The sequence below is a fragment of the Leiobunum rupestre genome, chromosome 4, assembly GCF_980474605.1.
Source record: "Leiobunum rupestre chromosome 4, qqLeiRupe1.1.hap1, whole genome shotgun sequence".
Taxonomy (NCBI): domain Eukaryota; kingdom Metazoa; phylum Arthropoda; class Arachnida; order Opiliones; family Sclerosomatidae; genus Leiobunum; species Leiobunum rupestre.
The window spans coordinates 44,857,286-44,877,081 of NC_143387.1; the positions used below are offsets into that span (position 1 = coordinate 44,857,286).

Genomic DNA, 19,796 nt, shown 5'->3' on the forward strand with positions numbered 1-19,796 from the left:
AGATGGACGATGGACACCGACAGCTCAGGTTTGTTAACATTTTAACTTTTAAAGTTGAATATTAAAAAAATAGGGATAATTATATGGAAATTAGGCATAGGCATAGGTCATAGGTACAAATATCAAAAATTTATATTTTTATACCTACCTAACTCATTCTTAGGTGTTCGGAGTAAGAGAGTGGGGTTTGTTAAATTTTAAAAAAGCTGCTACTTCATGACTTAGAAAAAACTTCATTTTATTCGGAGCTTTCGGACCGTGGTCCTTCTTCAGCGAGTGACTGTTACAAGTGATTCCTTAACACGAATACAAAACCAAAAATATTTCTACCATTGGGCAATGAGCTTTAACCCTCATTTTAGTATTAAATGATATTAACGCGGAGGACCCAGAAAGGCGACAGATAGTCTGGCACGGTATCGCAACACGCGAAGAAAGTCCGGGAGTAGGGTTAAAGCTCATTGCCCAATGGTAGAAATATTTTTGGTTTTGTATTCGTGTTAAGGAATCACTTGTAACAGTCACTCGCTGAAGAAGGACCACGGTCCGAAAGCTCCGAATAAAATGAAGTTTTTTTCTAAGTCATGAAGTAGCAGCTTTTTTAAAATTTAACAATTTATAATAAACCATGGCTAAAAGTTTTAATATTTATAGAGTGGGGTTTCGCAGTTTCCTTAGTTGGTTCGGAGTTAACCAGCAAAACCACCTTGACCAAAATTTAGTTCATTTAAAATTTGGCTATATTAGAAAGTTGAAAATTTGTGGGAAAGTGTTTTAAGAATATTTCTTAATATCCCCTTTTAATTTTTCTCAATTTTTACAAATAACTAACAACGTAAGTTCTCCAAGGATTTGTAAAATAGGTTCGAAGTTGCTGCATCCAACCCTAAATTTATTATTTTCGTCTCAGTCACACTTGTTTAATACTGACAACTCATTATTCATAAAATCATAAGTAACATAATAACAATAAGTATGACAATTAACGAGATTTACAACTGATTTTCAAGTTATTGCGTAAACAAGATGTTTTCTCAGCACAGAGCCCTATAGTGTCTAAAATATGCGAGACTTCCGCTAAGCAGAAATATCTGGTTTCCGATAGATAGGCGGAATATTAGGCTAAAATGATAAAAATTAAAAATATTTTTCTCGGCGCCCCGAGCTCATGTTTTTTTATCACGCGTGATTCGCACGCGGGCTTCAAAACAACGCCAAGGCCTCTCGCGATCCCAGAACGTGCTCTCCGATATTAGGCTTAAATTGTTATTAAAAAGTAGTCATCCAAAACGGTAAGTCGCGAGTCCAAGTCACAGCTTGAAGAGAGTATCAGTGCCGAAAAAAGGTTCGGTTAGAAAATTAGCATTAAAGCAATAGGAAGTGTCATACTTATTGTTATTATGTTATTTTGATAAAATTAAAAGTGGTCAACATGTCGCTAAATAATACCGTTTCAACGCTTAATAAACGAGATCATCTAATCGCCAGCCAGACCATTGAGTTGGGAATAAATAGAGGTACAACTAAATCTGGCTGGTGCGGGACCAATTTCGTTCATTAAGGAGATTTATCAACTTTATCGTTCTACCATGGCGGCATCTGTCTCTAGTGGTGGCAACTATATTGCAATTGAATTTTTTCGTGAATCTGATGCGAAATTGAAATGTAACAAACAAACCTTTGACGTTGTTTAAAAATAATTTTATTCTGTCAACACGATCCATTTTAACTCAAGTTACGGTGAGTTAGCTAATAATTATTTATTTTTAGCCATATAAATTTACAAAATATAGATGGCGCTACCACCTAATTATAAAGATGAATTTCGTAGTGTCTTATCAGAACAGTTCCCGCGTATCCATGGCAACCGAAATCGTAATTGTAATTCTAGCAGTATTATTCCCAATTCAATGAGCCAGACAGTCATAAAAAAGGGTTTTTACTCGCTTGACAGGTGGCGGCATCTAGTGCAGGTGTATGTAACTATCCTCATAACGCTTCTTTCGTTCTCTTTAATTTTGATTCACAATTCCTGGACTTTATTCGCGGAAAATGTCAAGTTTTTAATGTTTAGAAATTTCGGTCCTTCTTTCCGTTTGCTTTCCAATTTGGTCAAACTATTTCTGCGTGTAAATAATCCAATGGCAGAATTATGAAAGCATGTGTAGTACGTTACGTTTGTGATTATCGCGCGAGCTAAAAACTATTTTATATCTCATTAAAAATTGAAATGAAATTGTTCACTATTTTTGTAAGAGCATTCTGTATATTTAGGATCGAATTTCTTAAATGATTGATTTGCTATAGAGACGCGTGGTGTGGCGCTGTAATACGCGTGTATTGTTTCGCGTTGATTAGTTTTAGTGGGCGAAACCTTCAAAACCTGTACGACGTACGTGTACACAGTCAGCTGATAAGTCTCTTTTTTAATAGATTTTTGTTTTGTTTTGGAATTTTCTACGCGCGGCTAAGTTAAACTAAATCTAAAAAAATAATAATAAAAATCAGCACCACCTTAGGCCCAAGTCATCTAGCGACTTATAATGCATTTAAACAGGTGGCCGGGTTACAATGCGTAGGAGGGTGGTGGCAAGCCCTTCATGCCACGCGAGCCAACACTAAGATCGAAACCGGACCAAATATGTTAATTTATTTGGTATTTATTCAATTAACTGGCAATTTTTTCATTAAGAAATATTCGACCAAAGTATTCGATGATTTAAACAAATATGTGATATTCCTAAAAATAGTATTAGAACACCTCTAGTAAAATGTATTTAACACTTACTACTGTAATAAGTAACGTAATTGGAATAAGTTTGACACTTCCTATTCTTTCGAACCTAACTATTTACTATATGAAGAGTGTAAATATTATAATTTAAAAATAATAACGGAAAAAATTAATAATATTTGTTCTAGAATAAGTTAATATATCTAGATTGAAAATTAATCTCAAAAGTCAGTAACGCAAGTTTCATCAAGCCAAGGCAAAGACCAGATTAAGTCGAAATTAACCTAAGTTTCGTGACAGTAGATTTACATATTATGTTTTATGCAGATTAAAAGAAGTGGCGGTAAATGCTCAGCATGAAAAGTGGATGAACTTTGCAGAATTATAAAAATGTATTAAAAGTTTATATCAAAGATCTCCGATTTTCAATACGCTAATGTTTCGTTGGAATAACAATTCACCCGTTAAACATTTCGTATTAAAGATTTAACTATTAATTATTAATTAATTGAAGGATTTGGTCCCTCTTTCAGAAGAATTTTAAATAATTTAAAAGTTAACCCCCAAATGGTTGGGCTCTTTGGTAGTATATTGCGGCTCCGGTAGCGCCCATAACCTATAATGCCAACTTCAAGTTAAGTTGAAAGACGTACTTACTTTGTCCCAGGTGGTTAGTTCGCCTAGGTTATCCCTGAAAGATGTCCATGCTAAGCACCTATAGTTGTTCAGTGATAAACTGGATTGCGTAGAGGTCGGGGATGGTTAACTTTTATTCAATAGATAAAGCTATCAAAATTATTCGTAAAATGTTTTGATCAAGTAATTTATATATCTGTATTATCCGATTAATTTTTTGATAAATTTGTAAAATTAATCGGAAAAATGACGTTTTTTTCGATAAAAAGCTCAAATTTTACGAATAATACATGTTTTTTAATAATTTTCCGAAATATTAACCGGTAAATTTCTTTGTTTACATTTTTTCCCCAAAAAAAATCAATTTAATCATGGATAATAATTAACCGTTACCGACCTCTAGGATTGCGTCCTTAATATACAGTAATAATAATAATAATAATAATAATAATAATAATCAGCTGGCTAATACCCTTGGCACCACCTTAGGCCTATGTCATCAAGCGACGTTTACGTTGAAACCCGGTGTTAAACCTGTGTTTCGGGTGGTACGCAGTTCACGAGGCTTGACCAGAAACATCCCTTTGCTGAGTTTGCTAAAGATGTGTACCATCAGTAGCCCACGGGCGGATTAACCCCTTTTGCTGCCCTAAGCGCTTTAAACATGTTGATGCCCCCTGCGCCCCTATGGGATAGTGGAAACAATAATAAACAGTTAAATTATATTTTAATTTTGGAAATGACTAAATCACACTCGGAACTTTAGAAAACTGTGAAACCGCAGAAATTTTTTCTAACAAACTTCTAGCTCAACTAAATCCAAACCCGTACCTGTTTCATTAACAAAATTTTATTTTATTTTAAACCCATTACTTTAGTATAGTCTAAACAAAAAACATTTATATGACTTCTGCTATAGCTTCAACCACGGCCGTGCCTCAACTATATAATGAAGTTGATAAAATTACTAAATTCCCTCACTGTCCCTGTATTGAATTTTTGGTCACTCGCAAAAGTTGATAACTAAATCATGAAATATTTAAAGGGATCCATCACTCACAACAGGGGAAGGCATAGGGGTCACAAAAAAACTGGTTTTGAAGCACACTGCAAGTCTGGATTTTATGTTACCCCTCTGCCTCCCCCTGTTGTGAGTGATGGATCCCTTTAAGCGAAGGAAAGAAAAAGTACTTACAAATTACCAATATATGTTTTAGCCACAAACTCATTACAATGCATTGTAGCCATCTGAACCGCTATAAATAGAAGAAAAAATGAGAAAAACTGCCGTTGCGGCGCGCGATACACGCTTGCGCCGGCTCTATGGAGACTATGGTTCCAATCGAGAGCCCGGGGCACCCAGCGAAAACGGGTGACGAGATACGAAGGTAGAAAACACAGTGATTACTGCTCGAATTTCAACCTCGAAGAGTGTTGCCAATTTTTGAGAGTAGAAATTACCTCTATTTTCTTAAATTTTGACTATGTAAGTTTGGGAATTGCGTTTAATAGAAACTTTTTTGTTGTCCCCAATTCTCTTGTTGCCCGAAGCAATTGCTTATCTCGTTTAATGATTAATCCAACCCTGCAGTAGCCACATGGGCTTATTCTGGGTAATACGACTGATGTATGGTGTGGCATCTACGCCTGCGATTTTCCAACGTATAATGGAGGAGGTTTTGGCTGATACTCCAATAGCCAAAAATGACCAGCAACATCTTCAAACCTTGGATCGGCTTCTAACGACGTTGGAAGACTCGGGGCTCCAGCTGGGCCGACACAAATGCGCCTTCGTCGAAATATTGAGCCATAAAACATTGACAATATCATAAAGGCTGTTGTACGTCTCCGTAAATTTCTGATTACAAAGGAACTCACTAAAATACCCCAAGAAAGAAGATATGAGAGTCCGGGATTTTCAGATTCAGACTGGAAATGCTATTGAAGGTCGATGGAGAACATATTAACTAGATAATGTGTGATTTCGAGTACAGACAGCGCTGGGTGCTGCATTATCCCACCTCAGAGTTTGAGTTGCCTTGCACCTCCAACTTCTTAAAAATATCCCCTTTTCCTAAATACATATGGTCTGTTTCATAAAGTTAATGTCGAATCCAATAATTAAATGTAAGGTCGATTTTAAGTCGGATAATGGTCGGTATGCCGACCATAAATAGTCCCAAAAAAAGATTTACGGTTTTAGTGTCGAAAAACGTTCGGACGTTTTAGGTCAGCATTTGGTCGTCGACTATAAAGCGACTTTTCGACCGTACCCCGACCCTAAAACGACTTCATGCGCTACAGGGGAGGGTTAGAGTTGCATTGCACCAAGAACTTCACAAAGGTTTCCAGAGCTCTTTGGGCTGCATTATCCCAGCATAGGTTTGAGTTGCACCTCCAACTTCTTAAAAGTTCCCAGAGCGCTGGGGCTGCATTTTCCCACCGCAGAATTTGAGTTGCCTTGCACTTCCAACTAATCAAAAGTTTCCAGAGCTCTGGGGGCTGCATTATCCCACCGCAGAGTTTGAGTTGCCTTGCACTTCCAACTAATCAAAAGTTTTTAGAGCTCTGGGGGCTGCATTATCTCACCGCAGAGTTTGAGTTGCCTTGCACATCCAACTTCTCAACCGTTTCTTCGTCCGGAAGCAGGTTTCAATTGTACAAATACAATCAGGTGAATTTAAAAATGGTTTATTACGTCATCTATCTTATTTTTTAAATATAATTTATCAAAAAAACGTTTGATCGTGAGTTTGACGATATATTTTTAAACAAAAACGTTTAAAAAATCGTAACAACAAAATTATGAAATAATTGATATTTATTTATAATTCTTATATTTATAATAAAATAATACGAAAATTCTAAGTTCACCGTAGAGACCGGACTTGAACTTGCACCTACGCGGTTAAAATAATCAATTTATAGTCAATTACAAAACATATAACCCGTGGTCACGCTGGCCTAATTAATAATTTCCAAAACAAGCGGGTGCAATTGAATTTCTTATGATAGTAAAAGAGACTAGATCAGTAACGTTAAATTACTTGGAAGCGAAAGCGGTATCGCCCTGTTGTGTTTTAAAATTACAAATGCGAAAACAATTGTGACGTTAAATCTATTTTCCTATAGAGTTAACCGCATGTTAAATTCGCAGACCTATTTCCTTAAAATTATAAAATTTTAAAGCATGACGAGCTCCATATAAAGTGAAAACGACCGTTACCTATATAGGTAATTTAGAATGTATTTTTTTTATCAATAATGTATTTATGTTTACTGTCAGGAGAATGAATGTTGAGTCGATTCACGGGTATTATGGTCTAGTCTTCTTCCGACGCGGGGAGGACGTCTACAACGTGCACGAGCTCCAATCATGTCGGAAAACGTAAGTTTTATGGAACCAATGAGATACCCGGCTTTAGTTAGGGTGAAGGAATTTAATGTTAGGATTGGGAGCTACATTAAAAATCGTCACAACATAGGAATTCTACGCAAGTTGTTGTTTTAATTAAGGACGATTATCGAAATTTAACCATTTCTATATACATAGTAATTCAAAATTGCATTGTGCTTTTATACTTATATCTGAACAAAAAAATATCAATTCATTATGCGTACTTCCATTTGTGTTCAAATTTCCCTGTTCTTTGTTTTGCATAAAAAAACTAATAGATATAAGAATTAATAAAAAATTTGACTTATAAATGGTGATTAAGTTAATACTACCGGATACAAGGATTAAATACGAGCAAAAGCGTTTCACGTTTCATTTTCAATCAAGTTTTACACTTTTTTGCATTCTTCTTTAGTGGAATCTGAAAGATAAAATATTGAATTATGTATTATAATATTAGATTATGGCACTCGTGTTCAGAAATTCGATAATTTTACGAAAAATACAATAAAAATGAAGGAAACACTTACGAGAGTAAGCAATCAATTGTGGAATTAGATTATCCCAAAAAGCACACTGTTGAATACGAAGTTCACTTCCAGGGGCTACTTTACTTTGCACTCCAAATTTTAGATGAAGTCTTTCATTTTTGAAATATTGTGGCCATTCCAGTTGGGAATCGCCCTTTTCTTTGCCGTTAGGATTACTGGGAGAAACAAATTCTTAAGAAACAGCATGTCAACGTTGTTGATTTTCTTACCCGTATTTAGCAAAATTTGTCCAATATGTCATTACGGTTTTCGACAATAATGACTCCGCTTCTGTAAATTTGTACGACTTGACTAAGGGCCATCCGAATACGAAATCCAATTCGTCACCGTGAAGGCAGCCCATCCAAGAGGGAAGTGGCACGGTAGATGGATGATGATTGAACTGGTACCTGAAAACTTTGTTTTCATTATCCGCTAATAAATCACTAAAAATATTCTTCTTGCAGAGAAACATTAAATCGGTGGTCAGATGCGAAAGTTGTTCTCGGATTTTAACTTTATCTTCTGGATTCTCCCAATGTGTATATAAATGGTGAACAATTTGTGGAAGGATCCCTTCGTTTTTAAGGAGCGTTTTAATAAAATAAAGCAATGTTTTTTGATTTATGAATGAATCTTCGCTGTGTTGCAGAATTTTCATCATTATCGCGAAAAAAAGCCCGTCTTCGGTCGTAGCTCCTAACATCACATCCAAGTCACTGTCCACCTCCTTAGCGGCAAGAGGCTTCTCCGGGTGAAGTGGAATGTAAGAGCCATCAATCACTGGACTAAATTTTAAAATAGCGGTGCCTGGTTTTCCTACTTCAATGGATTTGGAAATCAAAGTTTCAACCTCTAATTTCCGCATACAGTTCACGATATCATTTGTTTCTTTAGCGTTTTTCGAGCAGCCAGTTGCGTGCGCTATTGATTCAGCTACTTTAGTGGCGGAGAATTTGTCGTACGTACCCCAGTTGGTATTACTGCTCCCACTTTGCGCAATGATCCTTTTGAACAGTCCTTTACTCGATGGAATTGTTAAATGATGACTCGCCGACGCCGCGCCAGCGCTTTGACCGAAAATGGTAACTTTTTCCGGATCACCGCCAAAATGTTCAATATTGTTTTTAACCCACGTAAGAGCCAGAGCTTGATCCATGAGTCCAACGTTGCCTGGAGCTTCATCCGTGCCGAGATAAAGAAATCCAAATACGTTAAGACGATAATTCAGGGACACGACAATGACGTCATTTTCCGAGGACAATATTTGACCGTCGAACTTGTCAGAAGCCGACGTTCCTCCCTCGAAAGCGCCACCGTGAATCCATACCATGACAGCGGCCCCTTTCGGCGCGGGATCAGGCACCCAGATATTCAATGCCAAACAATCTTCTGACGTGTCTTTGTCGTCCGGAATCCACCAAGTGAATCCCTCGAGTCTTACTTCTGGCGCGAGTGCCTGAATGCAGGATTTGGACTTGGAGTGGGCGGCGAGTTTTCCTGACCACGGCTTAATCGGAACCGGTGCTTTGAATCTCAAGTCTCCTACGGGAGGAACCGCGTAAGGAACTCCTAAAAAAGCGCGCACTCTCTTTCCAAGTTCAGTTTGAATTTCAATTCCTTCAATGGTTCCGGAATCTGTGTTCACCGACAAGTCAATGGCCAATGTAATGAAAGGCAGAGCAAGAAGGGTGACAATTTTGAACGTCTTCATGATTACAGTAACGCTTTATTAGAGAGCTTCAAAGCGTCTGCAGAGGGCTACTTCAGCATCGCGACTCGCTTATTGTAGCATTTCCCGCTTATCAGGAAAATGGAGATATCCGGATTTATTTTATTGTTTAACTTACACTCAGGGGCCCTGTTAGATAAAGCTCGCGTCACATCAAGGACAAATTGATTGAGACGTTATAGACCATAAAATTTCCTCAAGGTTACCAGAAATAAATGGGGGGCGCTGCATCTACTGCTATATTGACAGCCGGTTTCTGAAATACTAAATTTATTATTTGCGTCTCAGTACAGCAAAATTACGACATTAAAAAACGATATTGTTTTCTCACTTGTTTAATACTGTTAACTCGTTATTCAGGAAATTAAAATTGGTCAAAGAGCCGCTATATAATACTGTTTCAACGCTACTAATTTTACTACGCGAGATCGTCTCATCGCCAGCCAGACAGTCGTAAAAGTAGGGTTTTCGCTCGCTTGACAGGTGGCGGTATCTTGTGCCGGTGTATGTAACTATCCTCATCACGCTTCCTTTCTCTTTAATTTTGATCGTCGCGACTTTCTACGCTGAAAAAAAAGTTTTCGTAATTAGAAAACTGCTCTTCTCCGCAGATAACCGTTTCGCTTCCTTCTTAGAGCATTTTACTTTCAATGTTTAGAATTTTCGAACCTTTTCTGCAAAAAGCGCGTGTAAATAATTATAAGGCATATTTAATAACTTGTGTAGTACGTGTGTTTAATAGTTGCCAGAGAGTCGCACACCGCTTGGAAGTCCACCAGTAGCTGTTTGCCGATTATCGCGCGACCTAAAATCATTTTATCTCTCCTTAAAAATTGAAATGAAAACGTTTGTTTTGAATTATTTAAATGTATTTTTAAGAACATGCTGGGTATTTAGAATTTACAAAAACATTTCAATTTGGAAAACATTTGGTGTCGCGCTGCAATCGCCGCGAGATGTAATCTGTATTGCGTTTAAATTTCGTTTGACAGTGGAAGCCTGTTAGACTATTAGCCTTGGCTCGTTTTGCAATTTTATCTCGAATTTTATAGAGAAGCTAAAACTTCAAATCCAAAACAAAACAGGAGCAAATTTGTTAAATTATTCGGTATGGGATCATCTAACTGGCCGATTTCTAATTCACAAAAATATTCAATTTGCTATTTGACGTGGCGAGGAAACAAATATTTTATATTCTATTGTAAAAAAATAGTTTTTGCACACTTCTAGTAAAATATATTTCACACTTATTGTTAGTGCCACAAAAACAGTTCTAGATTAAAGGAATTAATTTAAGATGTAATATTATAATAATTAAGTAACGTAATTAGCATAAGTTTGAATCTAATTTTTTCAATGATATTCTGTTTCGCCAATGACCATATAAATCATTCCGAGGCAGACTATTATGATCAGAAATTGCTCAGTGTCATACTTGTACTTATTATGTTACTTTAAATTAAAAAATAATATTTGTATATTTTCTTTCTAGCATAACGTAATAGAGAAGATAAAATCACCTAGGCCTAAGACCATTGTAAATGGTCTAAGCCTAGGCTAATACCGAAGGCTCAAGTAATCTTGAGACCTTTAATGCCTTTTATTTCAGGTCGCTAAGTTAAATGGCGTATTAGAATGGTGGCAAGCCCTTAATGTCACGCGAAATGAACCTACGTTTTGTGTTATGTTTCAGCGAAGTCATGGAGTTTAAGCTATTATGAGAAATTGAGCATGAATAATGGATTATCATTGTAGTTTTCAAAATTCGCGTTATACATAGTACCAAAGAGAAAAAATTTAGATTATTATCAGAGATCTCTGATTTTCAATAATTGTCTGCAATACCCAATCACCAGTTAAACATTTCTTTTAGAAATATTTCCGGGCTTCTTTCTCATTTCCTAGAGATCCTAAATTTCAGAAGAAATCTAATTAATTTAAAAGTTGACCCCCGAACGTTTTCGATAATTTAAAATATTGGCTTCACTGGTAGGATTTGGTGGCCCTTTGAAAATTTAAAAGTAGGCCCCATGGCATACCACTAGAGTCGCCACTGTTCAATGGGAAAATTGTAACACGTAAAAAAAGTACAAATCAAGTTGGCTCGAAAAATGGCCGACTCTTCTCCAAGTTACGAGGTCAAATAAATCAATACTACCGAAAATAAAGTATTGCGGAGAAATGCCGGAATATGTTTGAAATGTATGTGTATTCTTTTGTTTCAGTATCAAACAATATACGTTTTTCAAAAGTTCTAAAATTCTATTGAGTCACAATTTTTCGATAATATTACATTATATATTATATAATAAAACATGACATTAAATTATATATTATATGATATAAAACATTACATTAAATTATATATTGTAATATAATATTATATAATATAATTATATTACATTATATTATATTATATATTATATACCATTACAATATTATATTATTATTTTATATTATATATTATTATTTATATCAAAATAATTTTAACAAACTGTATAAAAATGAAAACTTCCCCTTAGACTTTTATAACCAAAATATTATTAATGTAATGGGATGACTAAAAGAGACTGATTTTAAATAACCACTAACTCTCGACATACTGGAATTGGTGCTAAAACTTCTTTCATCTTTCAGTTATTTTGTACACTTAACTTAGTAATCGATTTGAATACATTTTCTAAATGCTAGTATTTTTTAATTGTATTATTCTTTTTTGGTTTCAAATGTATCCACGTATATTGTAAAGAGAAAAAATAGTAATATAACAACAAACCTTTGTGCAATTTTAAAAAGTGTAAAAAACATGTTATTGCACAGAATAAAAACATTTTGAATTTAATTATAAACCATTATACATTATAAATCATTTTATTCTATTATATATCATTATATAATATATATAATTATCTATTATATACTATTATATATTATATATTATATACTATTATATATTATATACTATTATATATTATATATTATATACTATTATATATTATTATATATCATTATATACTATTATTATAATATTATATTAAGACATTCCAATACATTGCATTATATACTATTATTATAATATTATATTAAGACATTCCAATACATTGCATTATATTACATAAATAATAATAAAGTACAAAAATTCCTCCCTCCGCAGCAATACAGGTTTCACAATAAAAACGTATAATATAGATATACGTTTTTATCATTCTACATTCGGATTATATTCCGCCCTTAATAGAGAGGTTAAGTCATGGCCAGAAAACGTGTAGGGGGAACTTGTTGGAGTGTAGACGTACCTTTGTGTGTACAGCATGCACCTCCTACAAGTTCCCTCTATACGTTATCTCGCAGTTTCTAGTGTTTCCTTAACCTGCCTATTGTTGACGACGCGAACAACTCGGAGAACGATGCTGTTAGTCGATCTACTGTTGGGATAGTGCCTGGTGAACATCTCGAATCACGTTACAAATACTTTTATACCAAAAAAATCAACCATAAAATCGTGTTGTTCACGATAATAAGGTATTTGAATAAGTAACTGATACAAAATGATCCTTGTAAATGCCAAAAATTATTTGCGGAAGTTGCGACATTGAAAAGCACGCGAAACAATCAAACATATTCAAAACGCGAAAGAAATGGCAAATAACCAAAACATTTTTGGGAATTTCAAAAAAGGAAAACCCTTCGAAAATAACGATGTGAAAGTCTTCGAGAAAAAGCTAAGCACATCTTATTTGCAGAACGTACATTGTCAATGCACACCGTGGATCATTTAACACCGCTGATAAAACAATGGTTCTCAGATTTTAAAATTGCCCAATAAGTTACTTTACGGCGTACGAAATGCCCAGTAATTTTAAACAATGTGGAGACAGAAAAACTATCACATCTTTACAAAATAAAAAGCTTTCAATCTTAATAGATGAGCGCATGGACGTTATCGACTACCAGAATTGACGGGGTATGTAAATGAAAATGGTAAGGCTATAATTAAGCTTTTAGAACTAATGAAATTGGATGCAAAAAAAATGAACTGCGAAAAATTATACAATGGGTTTACAAAATGTTTAGAAAAACACTAAATTCCATTGATTGCTGTGGCATCCGACGGAGCCGCAATGTTGGTAGGAGTAAACCATTTGTTTATCTGCTAATAAAAAGGGCTCCCTGGGTCTTATGAGGATTGAGCAACTAATGAGAGGAGTTTAGAATTTCACCCCTGGAAGTGCGAAGTGATCTGCGATTCTCTCTGTATTTCAAAACTACTTTAGTGAAGAATCTAGTAGAGATTTTAAACCTTTTTAAGTACAAGACGGCTATGTCTACATCCGCGCGTTGTTCGAAAATTACTTTGCATTATCGGTCATAAAAGACGTTTTGAAAAGTGCGTAAGCCATTTTAAATGATCTAAATTATTTTAATTATTTTATAACAGTCTTTCAGTCTAGAAAGATACTAATTCATCGGCTTGCCGAAAACTCTAAAAGGTTTACTAAAGAGATAGGGCAAAACTATTTGAAAGCGTAAGTACTTAATGCACATTTTAAAAGTATTAGTATTAAGGAATAAGTTTATTTAAGATAAGGGTTTTCTTGGGCCAAAGAGCGAAGAATTTATAAATCCTTATGGCAGGCAACTAAACTAGAGCCAAAAAAAATAAGTAATGCAAAGTAGATTTCCCATAATAAATCCTCTGTCTCAGGCGATCGGCCAGGGAATTTTTCTCAAACACTATAAGTGGCGGACCCCCAAACCCTGGTAAAGGTCCCAGTTATTGCTTGGCCCGTAAATGTCCGTAGTTTTTCTACAAAGGAACGAAACGAGATGCTATAAAGAATAACGGGCCGTCTTCTGTAGTGCTGCCTAATATGATGTTAATAACAGGCGGAACTTGCCAATGAATGTTTTCTGGTTTTTCCATTGTGTATGTTCTGTGAGGAACTGCAGTAAATCGGTTTTTAATTCCACCAACAGATGGCGTAAACACGCTACAGCTACCTTCTTGTCTTGGCGTTGTTGGGACAATCATTGAAGTAGCCAATGATACCAAGAAAACGTATCATAACCAGCTAAATTGTTTCCAAAATGTACGACAAGGAAGGTCCCAAATTGTGGGAACGTAAAATTTAATTTTTATTAACAATTAAGGAAATTTTACCTACATTGCACTTTTTCACTAATATTCAAATAATATAAATGCGATTTTTTTCCGCGTACTTTTATTAGTGAACGAACGAAACATTTCCCCTGTTCTTAGATTCACTTCCAAAACAATCCAATAAATTAAACAAAACATTTAATTACAAACACGAGTACACGACATACAAATCGTAATCAATTTATTGATTTAAAATTTACAGCCATAAGCGTTTCTTTAATTTCTATATTTTTATGCATTCCTCTTCGCTGGAATTTAAAATATGAAACAAAAATATAACGTTTAACACGAATATTAGAATACGATGCTCGTGTCTATAGTTGTTAGATAATTCTATGAACTGAAAATGAAGTAAAACACTCACGAGAGGAAGCAATCAATTTTGGAATTAGATTTTTCCAACACGCACATTGTTGAATACGAACTTCGCTTCCGGGGACCACTTCCCTCTGGAGGCCAATTTTTAGATGAAGCCTTTTATTTTTCAAATATTGTGGCCATTCCAGTTGGGAATCCGATTCTTCTCGGCCGTTAGGATTCCTGAATGGAAAAGGTCTTATTATTTTACATTGTTGAGTTACCCGTATTTAGCAAAATTTGTCCAATATTTCATTAGGGTTTTCGACAATAATGATTCCACTTCTGAAAATTTGTACGACTTGATTAGGGGACATCCAAACATGAAATCTAATTCATCCGCGTGAAGGGATCCCATCCAAGCGGGAAGTGGCACGGTAGATGGATGATGAGTAAACTTGTACCTGAAAACCTAATTTCCGTTATCCGCTAATAAATCACTCAAGACATTTATCTTGCAGAGAAACACGAAATCGGTGCTGAAATGCGAAAGCTGTTCTCGTATTTCGAAGCGATCTTCCGGATCCTCCAAAGAGTATATGAATAATGAACAATTTGCGAAAGAACACCATCGTTTATGATTAAAGCTTTTATACAATCAAGGAATGTTGTTTGGTTTAAGAATGAGTTTTCGCTGAATTGTAAAGTCCGTCTTTGGTCGTAGTTCCTAACATGCTATCCCAGTCACTGTCCACCTCTTTATCGGCGATGTATTTCTCCGAGTAACGTGGAATGTAAGAGCCATCCACCAGTGGACAACTTAATACAAGCCGAGCTTGGTGTACTCGCTTTAAGCGATTCGGAAACCAAAGTATCAACCCCTAATTGTCGCATACAGTTAACTATTTCCTCTGTTTTATTAGTGTTATTCGAACAGCCGGTTCCAAGAAGGATTGATTCGTTTAACTCAGTGACGGAAAACTTGTCGTACGTACCCCAATACGCATTACTGCTCCCACTTTCCACAATGACCCTTCTGAATAGTCCTTTACTCGATGGAATCGTTAAATGATGACTATCCGCCGCTGCGAAAGCGCTATGGCCGAAAATGATAATCTTTCCCGGGTCACCGTCAAAATGTTCAATATTGTTTTTAACCCACGTAAGAGCCAGAGCTTGATCCATGAGTCCAACGTTGCCAGGAGCTTCGTCCGTGCCGAGATAAAGAAATCCAAATACGTTAAGACGATAATTCAAGGTCACGACAATGACGTGTTTTTCGGAGGACAATATTCGACCGCCTAACTAGTCGGAAGCCGATGTTCCTCCTTCGAAAGATCCACCGTGAATATACACCATGACAGCAGCCCCTTTCGGCGCGGGATCAGGCACCCAGATATTCAATGCCAAACAATCTTCTGACGTGTCTTTGTCTTCCGAAACCCACCAGGAGAAGCCCCGCATTAGAGATTCAGGCGTAACTGCCTAAATGCAAGATTTCGACCTTGAGTTGGCGGCGAGTTTTCCGGACCATGGTTTAGTTAGAATCGGCGCTTTGAATCTCAAGTCTCCTACCGGAGGAACCGCGTAAGGAATGCCTAAAAAGGCGCGCACTCTCTTTCCAAGTTCCGTTTGAATTTCTATTCCTTCAATGGTTCCAGAATTGGTGTTCACCCACAAGTCAAGGGCCAATGTAATGAAAGGAAGAGCTAAAAGGGTGACTATTTTCAACATGATTACGGTCACGCTTAGAGGAAGGCGTGAAGCTCTGTGCTTCAAAGAGTGTGACAGACCTCTTTTTCAACATATATCTTAACTCACACCATGCTTTTGAGAACAATGGAGATAAATTATCCCGGATTTTTTTCTTGTTAACTAATAATCAACGGGATCAGACTGCTAGATAATACTGACGTCACTTCAAGGGAAAATAAATTTATTTAGTGTTTCTAAAACAATGAAATCTCCTGAAGATTAATAAACATTCATTGGAGGCGTTTTATCTACCGCTCCGCCCATCCGGCTCCCTCTATATATGTATTATAAAACATGGTGCGAATATAGAACAACAAATAAATTATACTTTTGCAAACAACACTTCAAATTTGTATAAAAATTAGATACATTTTTTCTTCTGAGCTTATGATTTATCTCACTCACGAATAAGGGAGGTCAACCCAGTGAGCCACGTTCAGTGCAGTTCCTTATCCAAAGAATTGCTATCGCCATTCGGCGGGGCATCGCTGCATCCATTTTGAACACCATTCCTCCAGGGGCTTCCCTAGAGCGATTGCCTTTTCGCCTTCTCTCTATACCGCTAATGTTCTTCGCTTGAAATATGTACCTTCGTAGACTCTCGGTGATTTTCAAAACAATTTTCAATATTTAGGACGAAATATTTACAGTGATTTTCTAAAACTATTACAGTCTTTTACAGATAGAATAATGATTTAAGTAAATATATACGGATTTTAATTTTAAATTTTACATCCTCAGCAATACAGGCAGTTAATTTTGAGTAGTGATGCGATGTACACATCCTCGATTTGGCGATAATTTTGCGCCCATTGAAAACTGGCTCAAGCCTTCGAAATTACACGTTTCATTTTAGTAGCCGAGATGGATACCAGAAAATGTATTATACACTTTCGGCAATGCTTATAATTTTCCCATTAGCAGGAGCTAGAGCCGACGTAATTATGTATTCAACGGACTTTGTATTTGAATTGACGGTGTAGAATAAAGGTAGTTAAACACTTAACCGCTTTGAAATTGAGATACTCAGCTATACTATTAAAGGCTTATTTAAGTTATGTTACTCAAACGAAATCTGGAAGTCTCCACTACAAAATGGGAAAAATAAATTGAATATACACATTCACTAAACGAGCATAGATCTAGTGCAACTAGCAGCATTGAATACTCTTCTATCGAACTGCACGTTTCGGAGAAAGAAAGATTTCTAGTTACAGTATGTATTGGAGCAGGATCTGAAGCGGCTCTCAACATGTCGGAGCCAGGGCTTCGGATCTGGCTCCGATATATCCTGAGACCGGAGTCGCGCGGAACATTAGTTCCATCAATAGCAGTTTTTGAATTTTTATTAATTTTTTTTAACAGATAAAAATGTTCAATGCAGCGCTAAATAACACTTGATTCAACACTACTACCTTTAATGAACTAGGATAACCGATTGTCAGCCAGGCAGTCACAGATGTCGATTTAAAACACGTTTGCTTGACAGGTAGCGGTATTTCGTGACAATATTAGGGCTCCCACCGAAATTCGAAAAATAATTAGGGAAAAAAATATTTCACATAAAAAATGGGTAAAACACGAACAAAAATTTTTGAAAGTAGAAATCAATAGGGATCAAGGTTCAACAAAATCCAATTGTTATTTGAAATAAATTCTCAAAAGTCGGTAGTGTTTATTTTTCGGACCCAAAGAGTTTTAAATTCACAATTATTATTTCCCTTGATTTGTTGAATCAATCTCGATTTTAGGATAGATTAGGGACCTTGAAGAAAAATAAGGACTTTTAAAGTATTCTAGGGACGTGGTGGGTGACTGGCAATATATGTAACTACACCCTATTCGCGCTTCCTTCACTCACTTTACTGCCTTTAGTTTAATTTACGATCACTTTTACACTGAATATTTCTTCTCCACAGATATATTTTTCGCTTCCTTCTTAGAGATTCTTTCTTTTACTGTTTGGAATTTCGGGCCATTACTAGAAAGCACGTGTAAATAAGCCAAGGCTGGATTTAAAACTATATGACGTTGGTGGTTAATAGTTGGAAAAGAGTCGTTGCAACGAAATTTTTGAATTAAATAGAGTTATTGAAATAACAGTCCTAATTTTATACGAGGAGGCCAAATAGTAGAATAACCCCTCCCTACGTTTGAGATAAAGTTGTGTGGGGCCCATTTCTTGGAATCCGCTCGGTCGGCGAAGATAAGAATCGCCTTTGTTGGTCGCCGTCCTAAGTGCTCCCCCTTCCCACACTTAATGGCCGTCAGAGAGCCCCCAACCTTTCTTTTTAATCCTTTCTTCAAAAAAATACCGTGCCGATGGTCAAATCGCCAAACGTCCGAGTTTCTCGGGAAAAATATTTTACCTTTCGTGTTGACGAATTTATGACTTTGTTTTGAAAGTGTACGCTTAGGTTTTTGTGGGGATATTTTTACTTGTCAGGGGATTTTACTTTTTATATAATTTATTAGTGTATTTTGGTGGGTTAGTAATTGGGGTAATTGCCAAGCCAACTGCCAAGCCATGATGAAAAAGCCATAAAGCCATCTTCCGAATAACTTTTAAAATTTCTTAGTATCAGTTGTAAATCACAAATAATTGTAGAACTCTGTTGTAACAACTCGTAATTTTTGGATTGGGTAGTATAAACTCCACCCATGGTCAGCGATTGGGTCACCTACACGTGACCCAAGATTCCCGGATGAACCTTGACATCAAAACCAGGGAACTCTGTGGAAAATGATTATTATTATCTTTACTTGTCTCTCAATCCGGAATCTCAACTTAAGCTCAACTTACAGTGTTCCGTAAAATTAAAACCCTAGTATGGGGCTTGGACCTTAGGGTCAAATGCGCGTTTAAAAGAGTTCGTAGTTGAACCATATAAATATCAGTTTTTCGCTCGTAAGTCGGAGCCATTGTTCGTCGCTGCTATCTTCAATCGTCTAGTCTTCCTCTGTGGCCAACTGTACTCAACTCTTCAAATTCCGTTTCCGAAGGTGACGCATAAGCGGTCGGTACCGACAATTGTGATAAGTACAATTATAAGTTTTAAATAGCTGGCTTGGCAAATAGTGTTTATAAGATTTTACTAGTATCGGTTTAATGATTTTGTATAGTAGTAGTGTCGGGGTTTATTTTAATGAGGGTTTGGAATGATGATGCATGTGGGTTGGGATTGTCGGGGAATTGCAACATTATTTGTCAATATTGATTGAAATTGTGTAGGTGCTTAGTATTGTATTTGTTTAAGCGTTTAATTGGGTATTAAATGATCATTGGCATGGTAATTTCTCGTAGTCATTTAGCATACCCTTAGCTCTTAACATTCGATAATTCGTGGTCGTCGATTAAATGACAGCGGTTAGCGTGGCGTACCAAGAGAGGTGAGTTTAAACCGTTGCTTCGTACACAGCTTGGAAATCCACCAGCAGCCGATTACTGCACGACTCAAAAACAATTTTATTTCAATTTGAAAATGTAAATTAAAACGTTTGTTTCCAATTATTTTAATGCATTTGTAAGCTAATGCTGTATATTGAGCATGTAC

General features: G+C 36.1%; 2 protein-coding genes across 3 annotated transcripts; both read right to left on the reverse strand.

The window, feature by feature from the left end:
* Positions 1–6,276: 6,276 nt before the first annotated feature.
* LOC149947950 (acetylcholinesterase-like) lies at positions 6,277–9,319 on the reverse strand. Of its 2 annotated transcripts, XR_016480451.1 has the most exons (4): positions 7,528–9,319; positions 7,298–7,473; positions 7,100–7,188; positions 6,277–7,038 (listed from the first exon to the last, which is right to left on the reverse strand). XR_016480451.1 is itself a non-coding variant. In XM_090172586.1 (3 exons), the coding sequence occupies exons 1-3, from the start codon at positions 9,009–9,011 to the stop codon at positions 7,157–7,159; spliced, it is 1,692 nt and encodes a 563-aa protein (XP_090028712.1). In that variant the 5' UTR covers positions 9,012–9,319; the 3' UTR covers positions 6,277–7,156. The 2 variants fall into 2 exon arrangements, 1 of the variants encoding a protein (XP_090028712.1); XM_090172586.1 differs by having other exon boundaries at positions 6,277–7,188.
* Positions 9,320–15,246: 5,927 nt separating this feature from the next.
* Positions 15,247–16,304, reverse strand: LOC149947951 (acetylcholinesterase-like). The gene is made up of 2 exons (XM_090170995.1): positions 15,981–16,304; positions 15,247–15,788 (listed from the first exon to the last, which is right to left on the reverse strand). Exons 1-2 carry the CDS (start codon positions 16,219–16,221, stop codon positions 15,247–15,249), a joined length of 783 nt encoding a protein of 260 aa, XP_090027121.1. The 5' UTR covers positions 16,222–16,304.
* Between the last annotated feature and the right edge of the window lie 3,492 nt (positions 16,305–19,796).

What these genes read in the sequence shown, in the direction of transcription:
- LOC149947950 (XM_090172586.1), bottom strand. Translation starts at nt 9,011, where the DNA reads ATGAAGACGTTCAAAATTGTCACCCTTCTTGCTCTGCCTTTCATTACA. An exon ending in ACAAATTTTGCTAAATACGG is followed by an intron (nt 7,474 to 7,527) that starts GTAAGAAAATCA and finishes TGTTTCTCCCAG; the next exon opens with TAATCCTAACGGCAAAGAAA. An exon ending in ACAATTGATTGCTTACTCTC is followed by an intron (nt 7,189 to 7,297) that starts GTAAGTGTTTCC and finishes TTTATCTTTCAG; the next exon opens with ATTCCACTAAAGAAGAATGC.
- LOC149947951 (XM_090170995.1), bottom strand. Translation starts at nt 16,221, where the DNA reads ATGTTGAAAATAGTCACCCTTTTAGCTCTTCCTTTCATTACATTGGCC. An exon ending in CAACTCAAGGTCGAAATCTT is followed by an intron (nt 15,789 to 15,980) that starts GCATTTAGGCAG and finishes CCGACTAGTTAG; the next exon opens with GCGGTCGAATATTGTCCTCC.